This window comes from Bombina bombina, chromosome 3 (genome assembly GCF_027579735.1).
Source record: "Bombina bombina isolate aBomBom1 chromosome 3, aBomBom1.pri, whole genome shotgun sequence".
In the NCBI taxonomy this organism is placed as follows: Eukaryota; Metazoa; Chordata; class Amphibia; order Anura; family Bombinatoridae; genus Bombina; species Bombina bombina.
The window spans coordinates 1,107,650,509-1,107,668,981 of record NC_069501.1 but is presented as its reverse complement, the minus strand read 5'-3'; the positions used below and the strand labels follow the sequence as shown (position 1 = coordinate 1,107,668,981).

Genomic DNA, 18,473 nt, shown 5'->3' with positions numbered 1-18,473 from the left:
ACAGTGTCAAACAGTCATGCGGTCAGGTGCCAGGCATTCCCTCACGATTTCCCAGTTCCCGTTTAGAGAGACAGCACAGCAGTGAGTGACTCCACTGCTCCACATGTCACTGAGCAGTGAGCACAGATAGGCAGGCAGGTTTAGGCTAGCAGCGCAACTTTGCAAGCCCCACGGTACGCCCACAACATTCATAGAGAAATTGGGCAGGGGAGAAGCAAAGTACAAACAAGCAAAAGCAGCCGGGAAAACTATTTGTTGAAATTGCAGCACTGACTCAAGGGGCAAAAAAATTGTGTGTCTACAACTTCCCCAGTCCCACCAATGTTCAAAAATGCCAGCCCCTCTAATAAAAAAAATCTATGCATCTCAACATTGTATTTCTTTGCATTTCAATAAAATAAAACAAAATAAAAAAATTGATTTTTTTTGGTGTCACCCCCTGGAGGGTGTCACCCAGGTGCAGCCCGCACCCCCCTAGTGACGCCACTGCATACATGTATTAGCAAAAATGCTTCTAATAAAAGCTATAGCTATTTCAAAAGCATATTTAAGTATGCACCGTACACCAGCATTTTAATCACAGCACTTGCTCAGAGAACCTAAGGTTCTGGTAATGACTCAATTTGTTAATTGCTGACATAATACAAGTGCAACTGGCCATCTGAGCTGCTCCAGTGTTTAAACTGTTGGTGCTGCCTTGAGAATATCTAGCTATGCTTCACGTGCACGTGCAGAGACAAAAGCTAACACTAAAACAGAGATAACTTTTACTAGAAGTATTTTTGCCAAAACATGTATATTGCAAATATGTTTCTATTCAAATATGCAATTTGTCTATATGCATTTCAATTTTGACCAAAATGTCCCTTTAAATACTTAGCTATTGGGTGGGTCTGCATGGCAATATCTTTGAACAGTGAACAAAACAAGAACTAAAAATAAATGCATCCAACCCAATTTAATGGGTATTTATATTACTGCATGGTAATGTTTAATTTCACTTAATATTTTATGAAGGGAAATGTTATTAACACACACAAAAGTTGTATTTTGTGCCAGCCATGTGACTGCACAGCTTACCCAATCGTGTCCACTATGTATAATTTCAGGGGGAAAGTATGGACAATTTCAACTGGGGAGTACGCAGACGTTCACTCGACAGCCTGGATAAGTGTGATATGCAGCTACTGGAGGAAAGCCAGCTCTCAGGAAGTACACACAGTCTGAATAAACTGAACCAGGATGATTCTGATGAATCCTCAGAGGAGGAAGATCTCACCACCAGCCAAATCCTGGAGTCCTCTGATTTAGTAAGTACAAGGCCTATCTTGTAATGAAAGAAAATTCAACTGCACACACAATTTTAAAAATATATATGTTTTAAGTAATAATTATTTAGTATTTTTTTAATTTTATGAATGAAATGTGCTGTGCAAATCTCAGCTTGGGTGTGTGAAGGGTCATCCCATCAAAGGCTGCATAGATAACCTTTTAAAGAAGTAGTGCTAGTATGTAATATTTAATTATTTCATTTATATTCTAATTATGGGCCCAATTGATGCCCAACTTACATTGTCGGGGACTCCAATGCATACTGCTTGTTTGGCCCTGCAACATGCAACACATTAAATGCTAAGCTTAACGCAAGAGCTTATTTCTTTCAAATGATGGTGAGAGTCTATGAATCATCACATGTGGAACATATTTCCTGTCCACCAGGAAATATATCCAAATAGGAGGATTTGTGGACTGTCACCATCATGAAAGAAATTATTAGGTAAGCATAAATTTAGTTTTTTTACGTCACAGCGAGGGAGATAGTACAAACTAAAACCAGATATATCCCAGTTATAAAACTTTTTTTTATCTTATGCAGTTCTTTCTCAATGCTGTTCTCAATTGCTGATATATATATATCTTTACTTTACTTACCCTTTAAGTCATACTGACGCAAGAGAATTTGCCAAAAGATTCTTTGGCTCGGTTATTAACTCCTTGGTTGCCAAAGACTGATATAGTGTATTGTATAACTGTAAGCTGTTTTTTGACAGCCAAACGTTATTACATTTTAAATGCATGCTAACTGTAGGCACCCCCTGCCCTTTATCTGCTACAGTATCACAATGTAATAACTTGCTATCTGCTATTCACCTTCTTGTTTTGTAGATCATAAACCTTTCTCCTTCTGAAGAAATAAATCACATGGATTCTCCTTCCACATCATGTGACACCACTTCTGCTGATCCCCATTCCCTTAACACAAGAACCTCTAGTTTTGATGCCTCTTTGCCTGAAATAACTAATCCACTGTTATCTGAAGATGCTAAGGTGAAGGAGTTTTGCTAGAACTCTATGGCTTTGCTCAGGATTTGCTAATGATTATTTTTTCTCTAACCCCAAATGAAAGCCACCCGTGAAATGGTTAATAAAGCATGCAAGCTGCTGTTTGGCTAGAGGGGCAAGGGGAAAATCTGGGATCTCATTAACTTTATTTTTTTCACTTTACCTCAAATGAGTAATTCTATACCTATGTATAATATTTCACATGTAAGGAAATTGATTTTGCTGAAATAAGACCTCTCTGCACAATAAAACCTTAAATACAAATGACGCAGGAGGGTACCAAACCTAGTGATGCAGATAAGGATGGTTTTAATATTGTGCAGTAATTTGTCAGGTTAATCAATAACAATCTTCTGTAAATGGAAGAAGCTGTGCTAACAATATTCCAATATGGAGCTGTATATTACTGGCAACGCTTTTATCTATCCGTTAGATATAGTGATTAGATATGTAGGTAAGAAGCGTGGAGTTAAAGTGCCACATTACCCACGCAGAATGTGAATTTGTATATATGAAACGTACTGTAAATAATCTTCAGAAACCCACAATATTTTATTTATATATATATATATATATATAAATTTCAAAGAGGTGCTACTACAACAGCACCACCATAGCCATTATTATTCTTCAAAACCAGTGAGACAAATTCTGAATATAAGCTCAGCTAAAACATTTTTTTTTTTTTGCAGAATGCACTGCCTTCAAGATTAATTGTATGAAAAAAATAAAAAATAGGCAGTTTGGGAATAATTAAGATAATTGACCAATTAAAAGATAATACTGAGAAATCAAAGATTAAATCACATTGTGTACATGTGAAATATTCTTGCATGTCCCCAATTTGTCATGATTTTAATGAATTTTTTCTTCTTAATTCTTTATCTTCTAACATTAATAACCATAAACTGCATAGCAGGGGCTCATAATTCACACAGTTATGAATTAATGTAGATATTTATGCATGCCAGGCTACAGGCAAACCAAGGGAAGGGCACTTGGCATTAGACACAAAATGCTTTATATGATGTGGGCTGCATGTTTTCTACGTGATTTTCCCCAATGTAGGAGTCTATTGTGCGCCTTGCACATTTGAATCAATTCATGCCATTTTGGCGTCCCATCAGAATATTAAATTCTGACCACAGTATTTTGCTAGATTTGCACAAAACTGCTTTATGTTGCTGTTTGAAGGGAATGGTGCATTGAAGACTCGATTCTTTCATCATAAAAGGTTGGTGAAAGTGAATGATTTATTTTTTGTAACTAAGTTCTAAGCAAACTGCAGCATAGACATTAATTTATAGTATCAGTATACTGACTTCAGAATATACTGCAATCATAAATAAATAGTCTTCTATGAAGCTGTGGAAGAAAAACCTAACTGTTCATATAATAATACTTCTGATTTACTATTTTGTGTGATTGATGCAAGTGTACTGATTTTTGTCCTTGTGTATCTGTCTTTAAGTGTGTATTAGTCTATCAATTTGATCAATCATAACTTTTATATATTTTTCTATTTAATCTGTATATAAATCAAGCTACCAACATTAGTTAGATGTCTGTCTGCCTGTCTCTTTTCCACTATCTATAAATCTGTCAGTCTGAAAATCATCTGTCTATTGTCAATGTTTACTGAAAATATATATCAGACAGCTAGCTGCAGTTCTTTCAACTGGAAAAAAGACATGCATTGTTTATAAATTAATGTCAGAACTCTTCTGTTACATATGAATAGCTAATTATTACAAATTCACAGTTGCTCTAATAAGCGATTTATTATACTTATACACACTGAAACACAAACTACAGAAGTGCACAGTAAGCAATTTATGTATACTTATACACACTGAAACACAAACTACAGAAGTGCACAGTAAGCAATTTATGTATACTTATACACACTGAAACACAAACTACAGAAGTGCACAGTAAGCAATTTATGTATACTTATACACACTGAAACACAAACTACAGAAGTGCACAGTAAGCAATTTATGTATACTTATACACACTGAAACACAAACTACAGAAGTGCACAGTAAGCAATTTATGTCTACTTATACACACTGAAACACAAACTACAGAAGTGCACAGTAAGCAATTTATGTATACTTATACATAATGAAACACAAACTACAGAAGTGCACACAAAAATAGCACACATTCGTTTTCTGCATTTTTAAACCATTAGACATATTGTTTAGCGGAAAGACAGCTTAAATTTCCATTATTCTGTCTAAAAAAAAATATTGCAGCGGACTAGTTTACATTTTGACTTTAATGTAACCTTTTCCCTTTAAACTAGTAACATTTAACACCTTATCATGACTAGAAAACTATACTGATATTTTCCCATCCCTGTGTGTGTGTTCGCATGTTCGTGGTTGAATAGATAGATCTTCATTTTTTGGTTTATTTATGAATGTGTAAAACTGCTGTCATGCTTATTATAACATTCATTAACTAGGAAAAGCTTTGTTTTTTAACCAAAATAGAATTTCATTAGTATCTAAGCTCTGGACTGGAGAACATCTGAATTCAACATTGTTTGTTTTTTTTGCGCACATTCATCAGATAGCGGCTTAACAAATATACCCACCATCCCTCATTAAACTCCTGCTCGTATCCCACATAGTAAAAAAAACTTTATTGTTCCACTTTTGATAGTCATCCTTTAAAGAATTCTCACATCTGAGAATGTTATATTGGAAAAATATCCAATATGTTTTTTAAGACTTGTATGTGCGCAAGTTTAAGCTTTTGACAAATGCCACTTGATATTTGAAATAACTTATTTTTGTTATGTTTTAACAAATGATTTTACATTATCTAAAATATTCTTGTCATGTTGCTTTGCTGTTTATATTTTATGTCCATGTATAAAGTTAGTCTCAAGCCACCTACTTTTTTTCAGTATATAATATAGTTATTCAAAATCTGAATATACAATATGGTTTTGTAACAGTCTTTATAAAGTGTTCTATAAATATTTAATGATACATTTAGTTTTATTACTCTAATAAATTTAGTTTATTGCTTTAGAAACAAAGCAATAAAGTAAAGGAAACAGAACAAACATATAGATGTTCCTATTTATTAATTAAATAATTTTTCTACCTTTCTTTGCAGAGATTGCCAAGCCCTTTATTTTGGCTCTTTTTTCCAAAGAAGGCTGAGGTCAACCAGCCAGTCAGAGACTATATTGCCTAATATGAATAGGAATCTTCCCTTGGATGCTTATTATTATGGGGAGACAGAGATACACTCATGATTTGTTTTCATGGCTGCTTCATTCCGTCTTTTTTTGGCAACGAGTAGCTTAGGGGATGGTCTTATTCAAAATAATGGTCAGGTGATGCATGCTCTTATTGGCTGTGCAGCCTCCAGGCTTCTTTGGAAATAAAATGATTTGCCTTAGTGAAGAAAGGAAACATTTTATTAAATTATGCAAAAAAATGGAAACATTTAAATAAATCATGCAAAAAAAGAGAATACATATTGTTTTAATGACAGCATTGCAATATAATAACAGTAAAGTCAAAATGATATTTTCATGATTCAGATAAGAGTATGTCATTTTAAACAGCTTTCCACTTAACTTATATTTTCCCATTTGCTTTGTTCTTTTGGTATCCTCTTTTTTTTTTTTTTTTTTTTTCTTTTAAAATATTTATTGGAAAATCAAAAGATATATGTACATACGACGAGGAGACGCAGCTCCAATGCAAAGATTTGGCATTCAAAAACATAACATAGAATTGAATACATCTAAAGTGAAAATAAACACTTTGGGTTGCAATAGATTGTATAGTGTGAGTCTGACTTGTCAAGTCTTGATCCATGACCGACAAGTCTGAAGGTGTGGGGGGGATGTGGGTCATAATGGTTGAGAATCTAAAAAACCCTTGAAAAGGGTCAGGTAGAAAGAAAGAGGAATGTGGGTGAAAAGGGAAGAGAAGGGGGGGGAGTAGGGGGGTAGGCTAAGACAGGGAAGGAGAGGGAGGGATGTCCTGGTAAGGCATCCCGGAAAACTAGAATGATGGCGGACTAAAGGGAGACACAGTCGGGGGTCTATATGTCCTGAGCGGTCGCGTTAGGCTTCCAGTCAGTGCTGTAAGACTCCTTCCAGTCAGCCCAAATCAACTCAAATAGGTCCGATTTATTTAACTTGTAAAAGAAATCCTTTTCCATTGTGTATATGTAGGCCATATTGTTGCGGATCACCGCCCAACTTGGGGCTCTCTCCTTCTTCCAGGAGCATGCAATAGAGTATTTCACAGTCATAAACAGGTAGATGCAAATATACGCATGGTTTTTAGAAAGTGAGTGTAAGTTTAGATGAAGAAGGGCTGAGGCAGGCAGCCTAGGAATCCTGATGCCCATATCCTGTAGCACTGAAAAGCACTTTTGCCAAAGAGGCTGAATCGCGGGACATTCCCACCAAATGTGTAGCGCATTGCCCCTATGCCCACAATTTCGCCAACAATTGGGGGACGCATTCGGGAAAATTTTTGCTAACCTGGTAGGTACATAGTACCAATGGGATAACAGCTTAAAATAGGTTTCGTATAACGTTGTACAATGGATAGCTTTCTGGGTCAAGGAGAAAGCCCGTTCCCACTCCTCGGGAGACATGCACCTACCCATTAGCGTCTCCCAACGGGACAGGTGGTTAGGGGTTTCTGGGTTCCGCGATCCGCCTAATATCGTATAGTGGATAGATAAGGGCCTGCACAGTCGCTCACCCCTGGACCATATGGACTCCCATAAGGTTATTGGACGGTTTAGGCTGGGTTTAAAACCCCAACTGCAAAGAAAACTCTTGATCCTCTGGTATTCAAAGGGTAAATACGATGGGACCTGAACCTCTGCACTAATTTGAGATAGATGTTTAAAAGAGTCACATGGGGCCGTGGACCAAAGGTCCGATATACTATTGATACCTAATTGGGCCCATTTATTTGGATGAGAGTCTTGTAGACCCGAGAGGAGGCCCGCCAAGGAGGTAACTGGAGAAGGATGTGGGGCAACGTGAGGATGGTGGCGTATTTTATCCCAGAAGCTGAGACATTCACATACAACAGGATTGGTTAAGGCCAACTCTCTTCGGCAATGTGGGGGGGACCAGATTAGGTCCCGTAAGGTAATTTGGAAAGGCAGTGAGGCCTGTTCTATGGATTTCCATTTGGCATCCGACGACCTAACCCCCCATTGTGAAACATGGGTTAGCATTGCTCCCTCGTAATATCGTGTCACTGACGGTGAAGCTATGCCCCCCATTGACTTAGGGAGCTGAAGCACTCTATGCGCAACTCTGGGAGGTTTATCCATCCAGATAAATTTAGTAAACCCACTCTGGAATTGGAGAAGCAGGTGTCTCGGTAAGTTAATGGGAAGGCAGCGGAATAGGTACGTCAGCCTGGGAAGGAACGACATCTTCAACGCCGCAATCCTACCTAACCAGGAAACATGTTGGAGATTCCAGTCCTTCCTCAGGGAGCGGAGGGAGGCTAGGAGGGAAAGATAATTATCTTTAATTGTTTGTGGGAGGCTACTAGAGATCCTAATACCCAGGTGATGAACAGAATGTTCAGTCCAATTGAATTTATAGGTATCAGTGAGGGGGGCTAATTGTGTACTGGAGAACCCTTGCGTGTATACTTGCGTTTTTGACAGGTTTAATTTGTAATAAGAATGGGCCCCGAACGTGGTGAGCAGATCTAGAAGTCTGGGGATCCCCCGCTCAGGATGGGACAGAAAGAGGGTAACATCGTCGGCAAAGAGTGCGATTTTGTGCGAGGTACCCCACAATGTGACACCTTTGATTTGGGGGTCAGACCTAATCTGCTCAGCCAAAGGTTCTATTGAAAGAGCAAACAAGAGCGGCGAGAGGGGGCACCCCTGCCTGGTCCCATTGGTGATAGAGAAGTGAGAGGAGTGAAAGCCCAAGCCTCTCACAGAGGCTGTAGGAGAGGAGTAGAGAGCTTGAACGGCCGCTATGAAATCAGGAGGGAAATGGAATCTCTCAAGGACTGCCCAAAGGTATTGCCATCTGACCCGGTCAAAGGCCTTCTCAGCGTCGAGAGAGATGACCGCGAGTGGCCTCCCGAGTCGTGATGCAGAAGTGAGTATGTTAAGAAGACGCCTCGTGTTGTCTGGACCCTCTCGGAGGGGGACAAATCCTACCTGATCCGGGTCAATTAGTGAAGGTAGAAGGTTGGAGAGACGATTGGCCAGAATCTTAGAGTAGAACTTAATGTCCGTGTTTATCAAAGAAATGGGCCTGTAACTCGCACAGAGCGATGGGTCCTTGTCCGGCTTAAGGATGGTGATAATGTTAGCCTCAAGAAATTCGCTCCCGAAGCTACCTTCCTTTCTGGCCAAGTTATAGAATTTTAGCAGCAACGGGGCAAGTTCCTGGGCATAGATCTTATAGAAGATGGCCGGGTAACCGTCCGGGCCAGGGGCCTTAAAAGACTTTGCGTTCTTAATAACTTTCATGACCTCTTGGAGAGAGAAGGGGGAACTCAAGACATCTCGTTGTTCTGGGGCCAGAGTGGGTAACGATAAAGTCTTAAGGTAAGTTTCCAATACCTCTTGAGAAGAGGTTCTAGGGGACTCAGCCTTGGCTATATTATAGAGCTTGGCATAATAATCGGCAAATGCGTCACCTATCTGGGACGGGATTTGGAGATGAGAACCCGATGATTGAATGGAATGGATCCTGGATGCTCCTATTTTTTTCCTAATTTTGTTTGCCAGCAGAGTATCGGCTTTATTACCTTTATAGTAAAATAAGTGTTTGAGCTTGGTGAGGTTAATTTGGGTTCTGCGCAGTTCGATCCTGGATATGTGGTCCTTAATCTCAATAATTTGAGAGGTAGTCTCTGCCGAAACTGTGACTCTATTGCACGCCTCTAGTTGTCTCAACTTAATATGAGCCTGCCTGCTTTCTGAGATGCGATTGTTTAGTGATAAAAAGACCCCTAATTGTCGCTTTAGCTGCGCCCCATAATGTGTCGTCTCTGACCGAAAGATTATCATTAGTTTGGATAAAGTGGGTGATATCTCTACGGAGTTCCTCCCTAAAGGGTATGTCCTCTAGAATCTGATGGGGCAGTCTCCAGTTAGGTCTAATGTGAGTGGTGTTAGTGGAAATTATGTCAGCTTGAACTGAGTCGTGGTCAGACCAGGGGCAGAGGGAGATTTTAGCCCTCTTAACTAAGTCCAGAGAGTCAGCTGTAGAAAAGATGTAATCGAGCCTAGAGTATAATTTGTGAGGATGTGAGAAATGGGTGTAGTCGTGGTCCATGGGGTGTAGGGCTCTCCATATGTCATATAAGCCCGAGGCAGTCATTGTTTGGCGGAAACAGTGAGAGAGTTGTTTAGCTAGTGAGGGTGCTGGGTCTGTGGACCTGGGTTTTCTATCCAGCGAGTGGTCCCAGACCATGTTAAAGTCCCCTGCAATGAGGACTCTCCCCTGTTGGACTTGAGAAAGGACATGTAGAATGTGTTTGAGGAAGTGTGGCTGTTTGGAGTTTGGGAGATATACGGAAACTAGGGTGTATGTGACATGGTTTATTTTACAGATCAAGATAACATATCTTGCTTGGGGGTCCCTAATAACTTGTACCTGTTCAAAGGCCAGGCGCTTGTGCAACAATATCGCCACCCCTCTGGCTTTTTTAGTGTAAGAGGCCACTTCAATGTGGGTATAGGACTTAGAAATGAGCCTGAGGGGTTCCTTGTCGAGCCAGTGGGTCTCCTGGAGGAATACCACATCAGGGTTGTGATGGCTCAATGTCCTGAGAAGCAGGCTACGTTTGTGAGGCGAGTTCAGACCTCGGACATTATGAGTCAGAAGCCTAATAGTGGACATAGTCAGTGGCAAGGGTGGGAGTGTAGGACGAATTAAAGAATCTAAATTGTGTTGTGGGTCTAGTGGAGGGGGAAAGAAACAACAAGAGAGGGGGAGGGCGGGGAAAGGAGAGCACCAGAGAAAGTGCCCAAAAGTGTGGTGGAATTAGTCCACCTCAAAGAGTCCTAAAGCGGACTTCTATATGGGGGCGGAGCAGTTGAGGAAATTACTCTTAGGTACACAATGTAGAGAGCATACCTAACAACAACAACAGCCCCGCTCTGCGGTAAGTGAATACTTCGGTATAAATTAACACTGAAAAATGTACTAAATAAAACTGTTAGATAACAACAACTTAATACTCAACAAAACTGGTATCCTTTTTTAAAAAGCATACCTAGGTAAGTTTAGGAGCAGCAGTGCTGATTAATGTCTGCGCATATATATGCCTTTTGTCATTGGCTTGCCCTATGTGTTCAGCTAACTCCCAGTAGTGTATTGCTGCTCTTTCAACAAAGGAAACCAAGAGAATGAAGCAAATGTGATAAAAGGCATAGATTGGAAATTTAGTTTAAATTGTATGCTCTTCTGAATCATGGGGAAAAAAATGGTTTTCATGTCCCTTTAATGAAGTGTAAATTTGAAGTGATTTCTAACATAATTTTTTTCTGTTGCTTCGGTTTACATTTTCAGGTGGACACTGCGCTTGATGAGGATGACGCAACTGTACAAGAGGATGACCTCTCAATGAGTGAAATGCCTGTGGTATTTGAGTGCAATGACGGCTATAGTCTGGAGATAGCTGACGACGACAAAGATCACCAAATGCTTGAGCAATACGCTCTCACAAAGTATGAATGATTTTTTTCATCTTATATAGCTTATTTTAAACAAAGTAAACAAGAAAATGGGTATTAATTACCTGGAATAATCTCAAATTCAGATCAACAGATGAGCCTATGATAATATCTAATCTGAAAGCGTTTATAGGTCAGATATCAAACTCATGCTTTTCTACAAGAATCTGCTTGTTTTTCTATAAATAAAAATCTACGGAAAAAGAATACAGCTCACATATATAAAATAGTTTAAAGGGACAGTCAACACCAGAATCTTTGTTGTTTTAAACTATAGATAATCCCTTAATTACCCATTCCCCAGTTTTGCATAACCAACACAGTTATAATAATACATGTTTTACCTCTGTAATTACCTTGTATCTAAGCCTCTGCAGACTGCCCCCTTATTTCAGTTCTTTCGACAGACATGCATTTTAGCCAGTCAGTGCTTACTCCTCTGTAAATTTACGTACATGAGCTCAATGTTATCTATATGAAACACATGAACTAATGCCCTCTAGTGGTGAAACAAATGCAGAGGCAGCCTTAGAGGGCTAAGAAATTAGCATATGAACATCCTAGGTTTAGCTTTCAACTAAGAATGCCAAGAGAACAAAGCAAAATTGGTGATAAAAGTAAGGTGGAAAATTAAAAAAAAAAATTGGACTTGACTGTTCCTTTAAATACTATTCGAATAATTTGCATAATTTTGTGTTAAAACAATTTGTTGTTTAAACTTAGAAATAAGCAAATGCAACAAACAAATGTAATCAATTTTAAACATATTTTAATGTACATAAAGCACAATTTTATGAACAAATGATCATTTACATAAATTTAGCATACCAGCACTAGAAACTAGAAGTACATAAATTAAGTATACCAGCACTAGAAACTAGACGTACATAAATTAAGTATACCAGCACTAGAAACTAGAAGTACATAAATTAAGTATACCAGCACTAGAAACTAGAAGTACATAAATTAAGTATACCAGCACTAGAAACTAGAAGTACATAAATTAAGTATACCAGCACTAGAAACTAGACGTACATAAATTAAGTATACCAGCACTAGAAGCTAGAAGTACATAAATTTAGCATACCAGCACTAGAAACTAGAAGTACATAAATTAAGTATACCAGCACTAGAAACTAGAAGTACATAAATTAAGTATACCAGCACTAGAAACTAGAAGTACATAAATTAAGTATACCAGCACTAGAAACTAGAAGTACATAAATTAAGTATACCAGCACTAGAAACTAGAAGTACATAAATTTAGCATACCAGCACTAGAAACTAGAAGTACATAAATTAAGTATACCAGCACTAGAAACTAAAAGTACATACATTTAGCATACCAGCACTAGAAACTAGAAGTACATACATTTAGCATACCAGCACTAGAAACTAGAAGTACATACATTAAGTATACCAGCACTAGAAACTAGAAGTACATAAATTAAGTATACCAGCACTAGAAACTAGAAGTACATACATTTAGCATACCAGCACTAGAAACTAGAAGTACATAAATTAAGTATACCAGCACTAGAAACTAGAAGTACATAAATTAAGTATACCAGCACTAGAAACTAGAAGTACATACATTTAGCATACCAGCACTAGAAACTAGAAGTACATAAATTAAATATACCAGCACTAGAAACTAGAAGTACATAAATTAAGTATACCAGCACTAGAAACTAGAAGTACATACATTTAGCATACCAGCACTAGAAACTAGAAGTACATACATTTAGCGTACCAGCACTAGAAACTAGAAGTACATAAATTAAGTATACCAGCACTAGAAACTAGAAGTACATACATTTAGCATACCAGCACTAGAAACTAGAAGTACATAAATTAAATATACCAGCACTAGAAACTAGAAGTACATAAATTAAGTATACCAGCACTAGAAACTAGAAGTATATAAATTTGCTATACAAGCACTAGAAACTAGACATCCAGCATTTGTATAACCATACAAATGCTGAGATACCCCAACACATTAATTGCATGACACTTAATTTTGAAATATGTCTTGATAAATATATTTTGGTGTCATACATTTTAATACATTCTGCTTGTTTTGCTTCTTAAATGTATAAAACCCCCACATTTTTTTGATAATGATTCAGAAAGAGCATTCTAATTTACTTCTGTTATATACAGAAAGATAATTGCTCTATCAGGAATGAACAACAGCTTAGTAGTTTGTTTTATGGCGAGTTACCACCTAGGAGCAGCCTCTTTTAGGCCATTTAAACTTTTTTCACAAACTTTGGGTTTCTCCCTGAAATTATTTACACACAACTACTGCAGTCATAAAACAAATGTTGTAAAAGCTTTTCTGTGATTCTCTTTGTTCAGAAATAGCAGGCATGCATTGCTTGTCCTTTGCTTTTTGACAATTAGAAGACTGCTAATTGCAGCTGCGCACCAAACGTCTGAAATTCCCAGCGGTGAAGTGGTTAGTCAGGTAGCTTGTAAGATTAATTTTAGCTGTAGTGTAGCGATTACCCTCCCACCCCCTGATCCCCTAGCTAATCCCTCCCAAACAGTTCTTTCTCCTCACTCACCTCCATCTTAGGTACTGACCGACAGTCTGCCAGTATAAAGTTTTAGGGTTTTTTTTTGTTTTGTTTTTTTTTACATTTATTATCTGCAGTGCAGGATCCCCCTACTTAACCTCCCACCTCCATGATCCCTCCTAAAGAGCTCTCTAACCCTCCCCCATTCTAACGGTATCCACCATCTTAGCTGCTAGTAGCACGTTTACATAAATGTTGTTATAAATTATTAGCTTTTTACTAATAAAAATATAGTTTCTGCAGTGTAGCGGTCCCCCCTCACCCACCACTCCTCCCCTGTCCAAGCGATTCTTTAGGGCCCCCTCTCATCCCCTTGCTGTAGTTGATCCGCCCCAGTGAAAATGTTTCAGCAGCATTCTCCAGACATATGCATGCTACCTACCTAGGTATTCTCTTCAACAATTAATCCCATGACAATTAAGTAAATGTATTATAAAATTAAATTGGAAACTTTAATGGTTCTTCCCATCCTAAATGTCCAGCACAGTCCCACTTGCAACCTATACAGTTAAATTTATGTATCTGTAAAGTCTGGAGTGATCTCTAAACCTACAGTATGTCTATTTGTACAGGCCTAGAATAACTACAGAATATAGCAGCTCTATACAGTGAAATGATTACAATATACATTCCTCAAGTACACCCCTAACAGGCCAGGTTTTCATGATCTCTGAACTAGAGCACAGGTGAAATAATCAGCTAATCTGTAACCATGGTTACTAACCTGCTCTTACCCATTAGTTGTTTATTTCACCTGTGCTCTGGTTCAGTATGAAAATCTGGCCTGCTTGGCGACTGGAGTTGAGAAACACTGCTCTAGAGAATGTTGGCAGTTGATAAAGTTAGGTTATATTTATTTATGACGCAGCTCACGAATAGTGTATGAGATTGCCACTTCCCATTACATTTTTATCAAATGCAACGGTATAGAAGCAAGATTTGCCTTTAACCCTTTGAGTGCTAAGCACTTTCCCACCTGGGTGCTAAGATTGTTTAATATTTTTTTAATTTTTTGAACAATTTTTTTTTAACTTTTTTTTTTTAAAAAAAAATCAGACCCCCTTACACTGTTGGAAAGTTTAGGCGATTACCTTTCCAATGGTGGGTCTTGGAGATCTGTAGCTGAGATATAGGCTTCTAAGCAGCATGCCCCCTGCTCCTATACTTAAAGGGACACTGAACCCAAATTTTTTCTTTCATGATTCAGATAAAGGATGCAATTTTAAGCAACTTTCTAATTTACTCCTATTATCAAATTTAAGTTTAGATGCCGGCCCATTTTTGGTGAACAACGTGGGTTGTTCTTGCTGATTGGTGGATAAATTCATCCACCAATAAAAAAAGTGCTGTCCAGAGTTCTAAAAGAAAAAAAAGCTAAGATGCCTTCTTTTTAAATAAAGATAGCAAGAGAACGTAGAAAATTTGATAATAGGAGAAAATTACAAAGTGGCTTAAAATCGCATGCTCTATCTGAATCACAAAAGAAAAAATTGGGTTCAGTGTCCCTTTAACATTGTTAAGTATAAATAAAGTTGCGCGGTGACGTCACCACGCAAAATGGGAAGCTCCGGCGATGCCTGTCACTGTACAGGCATGATCGCCGGGGTAGGAGTGGGTGGGAGCCCCCAGATCTCCCTCAAGGTGGGAGAGTCTAGTGACGGCTCTGAGCCGTCATTAGCACCAGAGTGGAACACTCTGTGATGGCTCAGAGCCGTCATTAGCACTCAAAGGGTTAAAACTACAATTTAGTCTTACTGCTTAAAGGAGCAGCCAAGTGAAAAAATAAAATTATATATTTCAATACAGCACTTTATTAAAAAAAAATGTATATGTGTTTAACCAGTGCAAATGGGTTAAATACATAGTCAAAGCTGTCTTCTCAAGATGAAGATACAGCTGCTGAGCACAAAGAGACAGAAATACCTGTGTATGCTGAGTGCTCCAGTCATTGGTCATATCCTGATCTGCCGCAGAATGGAGATGTTCCAAAAGTGCAACTTTAACTTCAAGTTTAACCCTTTTGAAGCATTAAATACAGAGTTAAAGATGGGAATATGTTTTAAATAAAATAATGTAAAGGATGTTGTAATGTATAATAAAGCTATTAACCACAAACATAATGTGCCATATAACTGTATGAAAATACAGCTCCTTCTAGTTAAATATTAATCTGAGATTGGCTTCTTTTAAGCACCCCGCAGCTACTCACGTATCATAGGGAGCTAGTGATCTATATGTATGTACTGTGCATACTCACATGCTATAAGCATGGTACATGACAAACTGTGTTATAATATTATGTTGGCACCAATCTCTTTAATAAATAACTGTTCTGTCTTTATTGCTTTATTTGCATTTTGTTTCTATTCTTGTAATTATTGCTATTGTTACTTTTCAGCTTTGGGGAAGGTGACCAGATAATGCCACCTCCTCCGTCGCCTTTCTTTTCTGCCATTCTGGCCGCTTTTCAGCCAACTGCATGTGATGACGCAGAAGAAGCTTGGCGAAGTCATCTCAATCAGCTCATGTCAGATTCTGATGGGTCCTGCGCAGTTTACACATTTCATGTGTTCTCTTCCTTGTTTAAGGTTGGTTATGTACCATGTTAGTGTTCACTGGGAAAGTAGTAAATGCTTATCTGGGGTGAAGAATTAAATATTAGAGCCAAGTAGAATATGTCATGTGCTTGATGAATTCAGATATGGTTTGTCACTTTATAAATAAAACCTTTAACAGAATATCAAAAACATTACTGTGTTTGGATATTGAGGTTAAATGGACAGTAAAGTCATAATTAGACATTGATTATTCAGACAGAGCATACGATTTTAAACAACTTCCCAATTTACTATTAATATTTTTTCCGTCTCTTGTTATCCTTTATTAAAGGGTTTATCTATGTAAGCTCAGGTGCAGCAAAGCACCTGGGTGCTAGCTGCTGATTGGTGGCTATATATATATATATATATATGCCTATTGCCATTAGTTCACCCCATTTGTTTAGATAGCAACTAGTAGTCTATTGCTGCTCCTTCAACAAATTATACCAAGAGAATGAAGCAAATTTTATAGTAGAAGCATTTGTTTAAAGTTGAATGCTCTACATAAAGAGAAACATTTAATGTCCGTTTAATATCACATTAACCCCTAGACGCCGTTAGGATGTTCCATGCCACCCTAAAAGCGCTGAGCTTAAACACCTTTAGGATGGCATGGAACGTCCCAGCTTTTTCAGTGTCTTGCTCCCTCCTGCTTTTATAAAATGAAAAAATCTGATTGGCGTTGTGCTTAGCATCATAGGCAGTCCCCTATGATCCGATCCTGGTGTTGAAATCACCTGATCGCATAGATGATCGCGTGAATTCCTTTTTCTATTAAATGTTTACATCAGAAATTTGTTCCATTCCTCAACACTTGCCCCCCGTTCTGAAGGGGTTGATGTGAATTCTCTACTTAGTTTCAATTGGGCAGGTAGTGCTGCTTCTGACTGGCTGTATCCCCACACCTATTTAGAACACTTTACTGTCCTTTTTAAGATAGATGTACAAATGGATAGATGGATGGATGGATAGATAGACAGACAGACAGATATACAGACAGATGGATAGATAGACAGATAGAGATATAGATCGATAGAGAGAGATAGATAGATGATGGAGAAATAGATAGACAGATGTATATGGCATTGAGCTACAGTGTTTGGTGAAAATCTTTATTAAAGGGACATAATAATGCAATAATAAAATCTTCCACCAATCACTAGCTAGCTATGAGTAGTGCTGCTCCTGAGCCTACCTAGGTATACTTTTCAACAAAGGATACCCATAAAGTAAAGTAACTTAAAGGGACATAATACTCATATGCTAAATCACTTGAAAGTGATGCAGCATAACTGTAACAAGCTGACAGGAAAATATCACCTGAAAATCTCTATGTAAAATCTCTATGCTATGTAAAAAGTTATACTTCAGCTGCTGTCCAGCTGCAGGTACAAAAAAAATGCAGCCAATCAGCATTAACCGTACTGAGGTCATGAACTCTTTTACTGTTATCTCATGAGATTTCACTTAACTCTCATGAAATTTCATAGTAAACTTCCTTAAATCAAAATTAAACTTTCATTATTCAGATAGAGCATGCAATTTTAAACAACTTTCTAATTTACTTCCATTAACAAAATGTGCAGTCTTTTTTATATTTACACTTTTTGAGTCACCAGCTCCTACTGAGCATGTGCAAGAAAAAGTGTGTATGCATTTGTGAATGGCTGATTGCTGTCACATGGTACGTGTATGCATTTGTGATTGGCTGATGGCTGTCACATGGTACAGGGGAGTGGAAAAAGACATAACTTTTAAAATTGTCAGAAAAAAAATCTACTACTCATTTGAAGTTCAGACTAAGTGCTATTGCATTGTCTTGTTATCTTGCATTTGTTGATTATGCACATCTACAGTGTTGACTGGACCTTTAAACTGAATAGGGAAATAACATGAGTGTGCATAAGGCACGCTCCTTTGCATGTCCCGGGACAGACATACTGATTTGCTGCTTAAAGTGCTTTACAATGGGGTGTGAATACTTAGGACATTTTGAGGTAAAATATCTTGCTTTTTTACATAGAGATGTTCAGGGTGATATTTTCTAGTCAGCTTTTTACAACTATGCTGCATCACTTTCAAGTGTTTCAAGATTTCGTATCATGGCCCTTTAAGTTAGTTACCTCAAAAGGTTTTTTATATTGCATGCTCTATCTGAACCACGAAAGATTCAATTTGACGTTCATGTCCTGTTAACTTTCCTGGGTTTCAAAATCAATGCTAC

The 18,473-nt window shown here is 38.0% G+C and overlaps 1 protein-coding gene across 4 annotated transcripts in view; it reads left to right on the top strand.

The window, feature by feature from the left end:
- FRY (FRY microtubule binding protein) overlaps positions 1-18,473 on the top strand; it is a 549,698-nt gene that overhangs the window by 491,959 nt on the left and 39,266 nt on the right. For 3 of the 4 annotated variants that reach the window (XM_053708462.1, XM_053708463.1, XM_053708464.1), the window contains exons 52-55: positions 1,110-1,310; positions 2,167-2,328; positions 10,901-11,058; positions 16,048-16,237. In XM_053708462.1, the coding sequence (XP_053564437.1) occupies positions 1,110-1,310; positions 2,167-2,328; positions 10,901-11,058; positions 16,048-16,237 (711 nt within the window). The remainder of the gene's footprint in view (positions 1-1,109; positions 1,311-2,166; positions 2,329-10,900; positions 11,059-16,047; positions 16,238-18,473) is intronic. The other variant, XM_053708466.1, reaches the window with a different exon arrangement.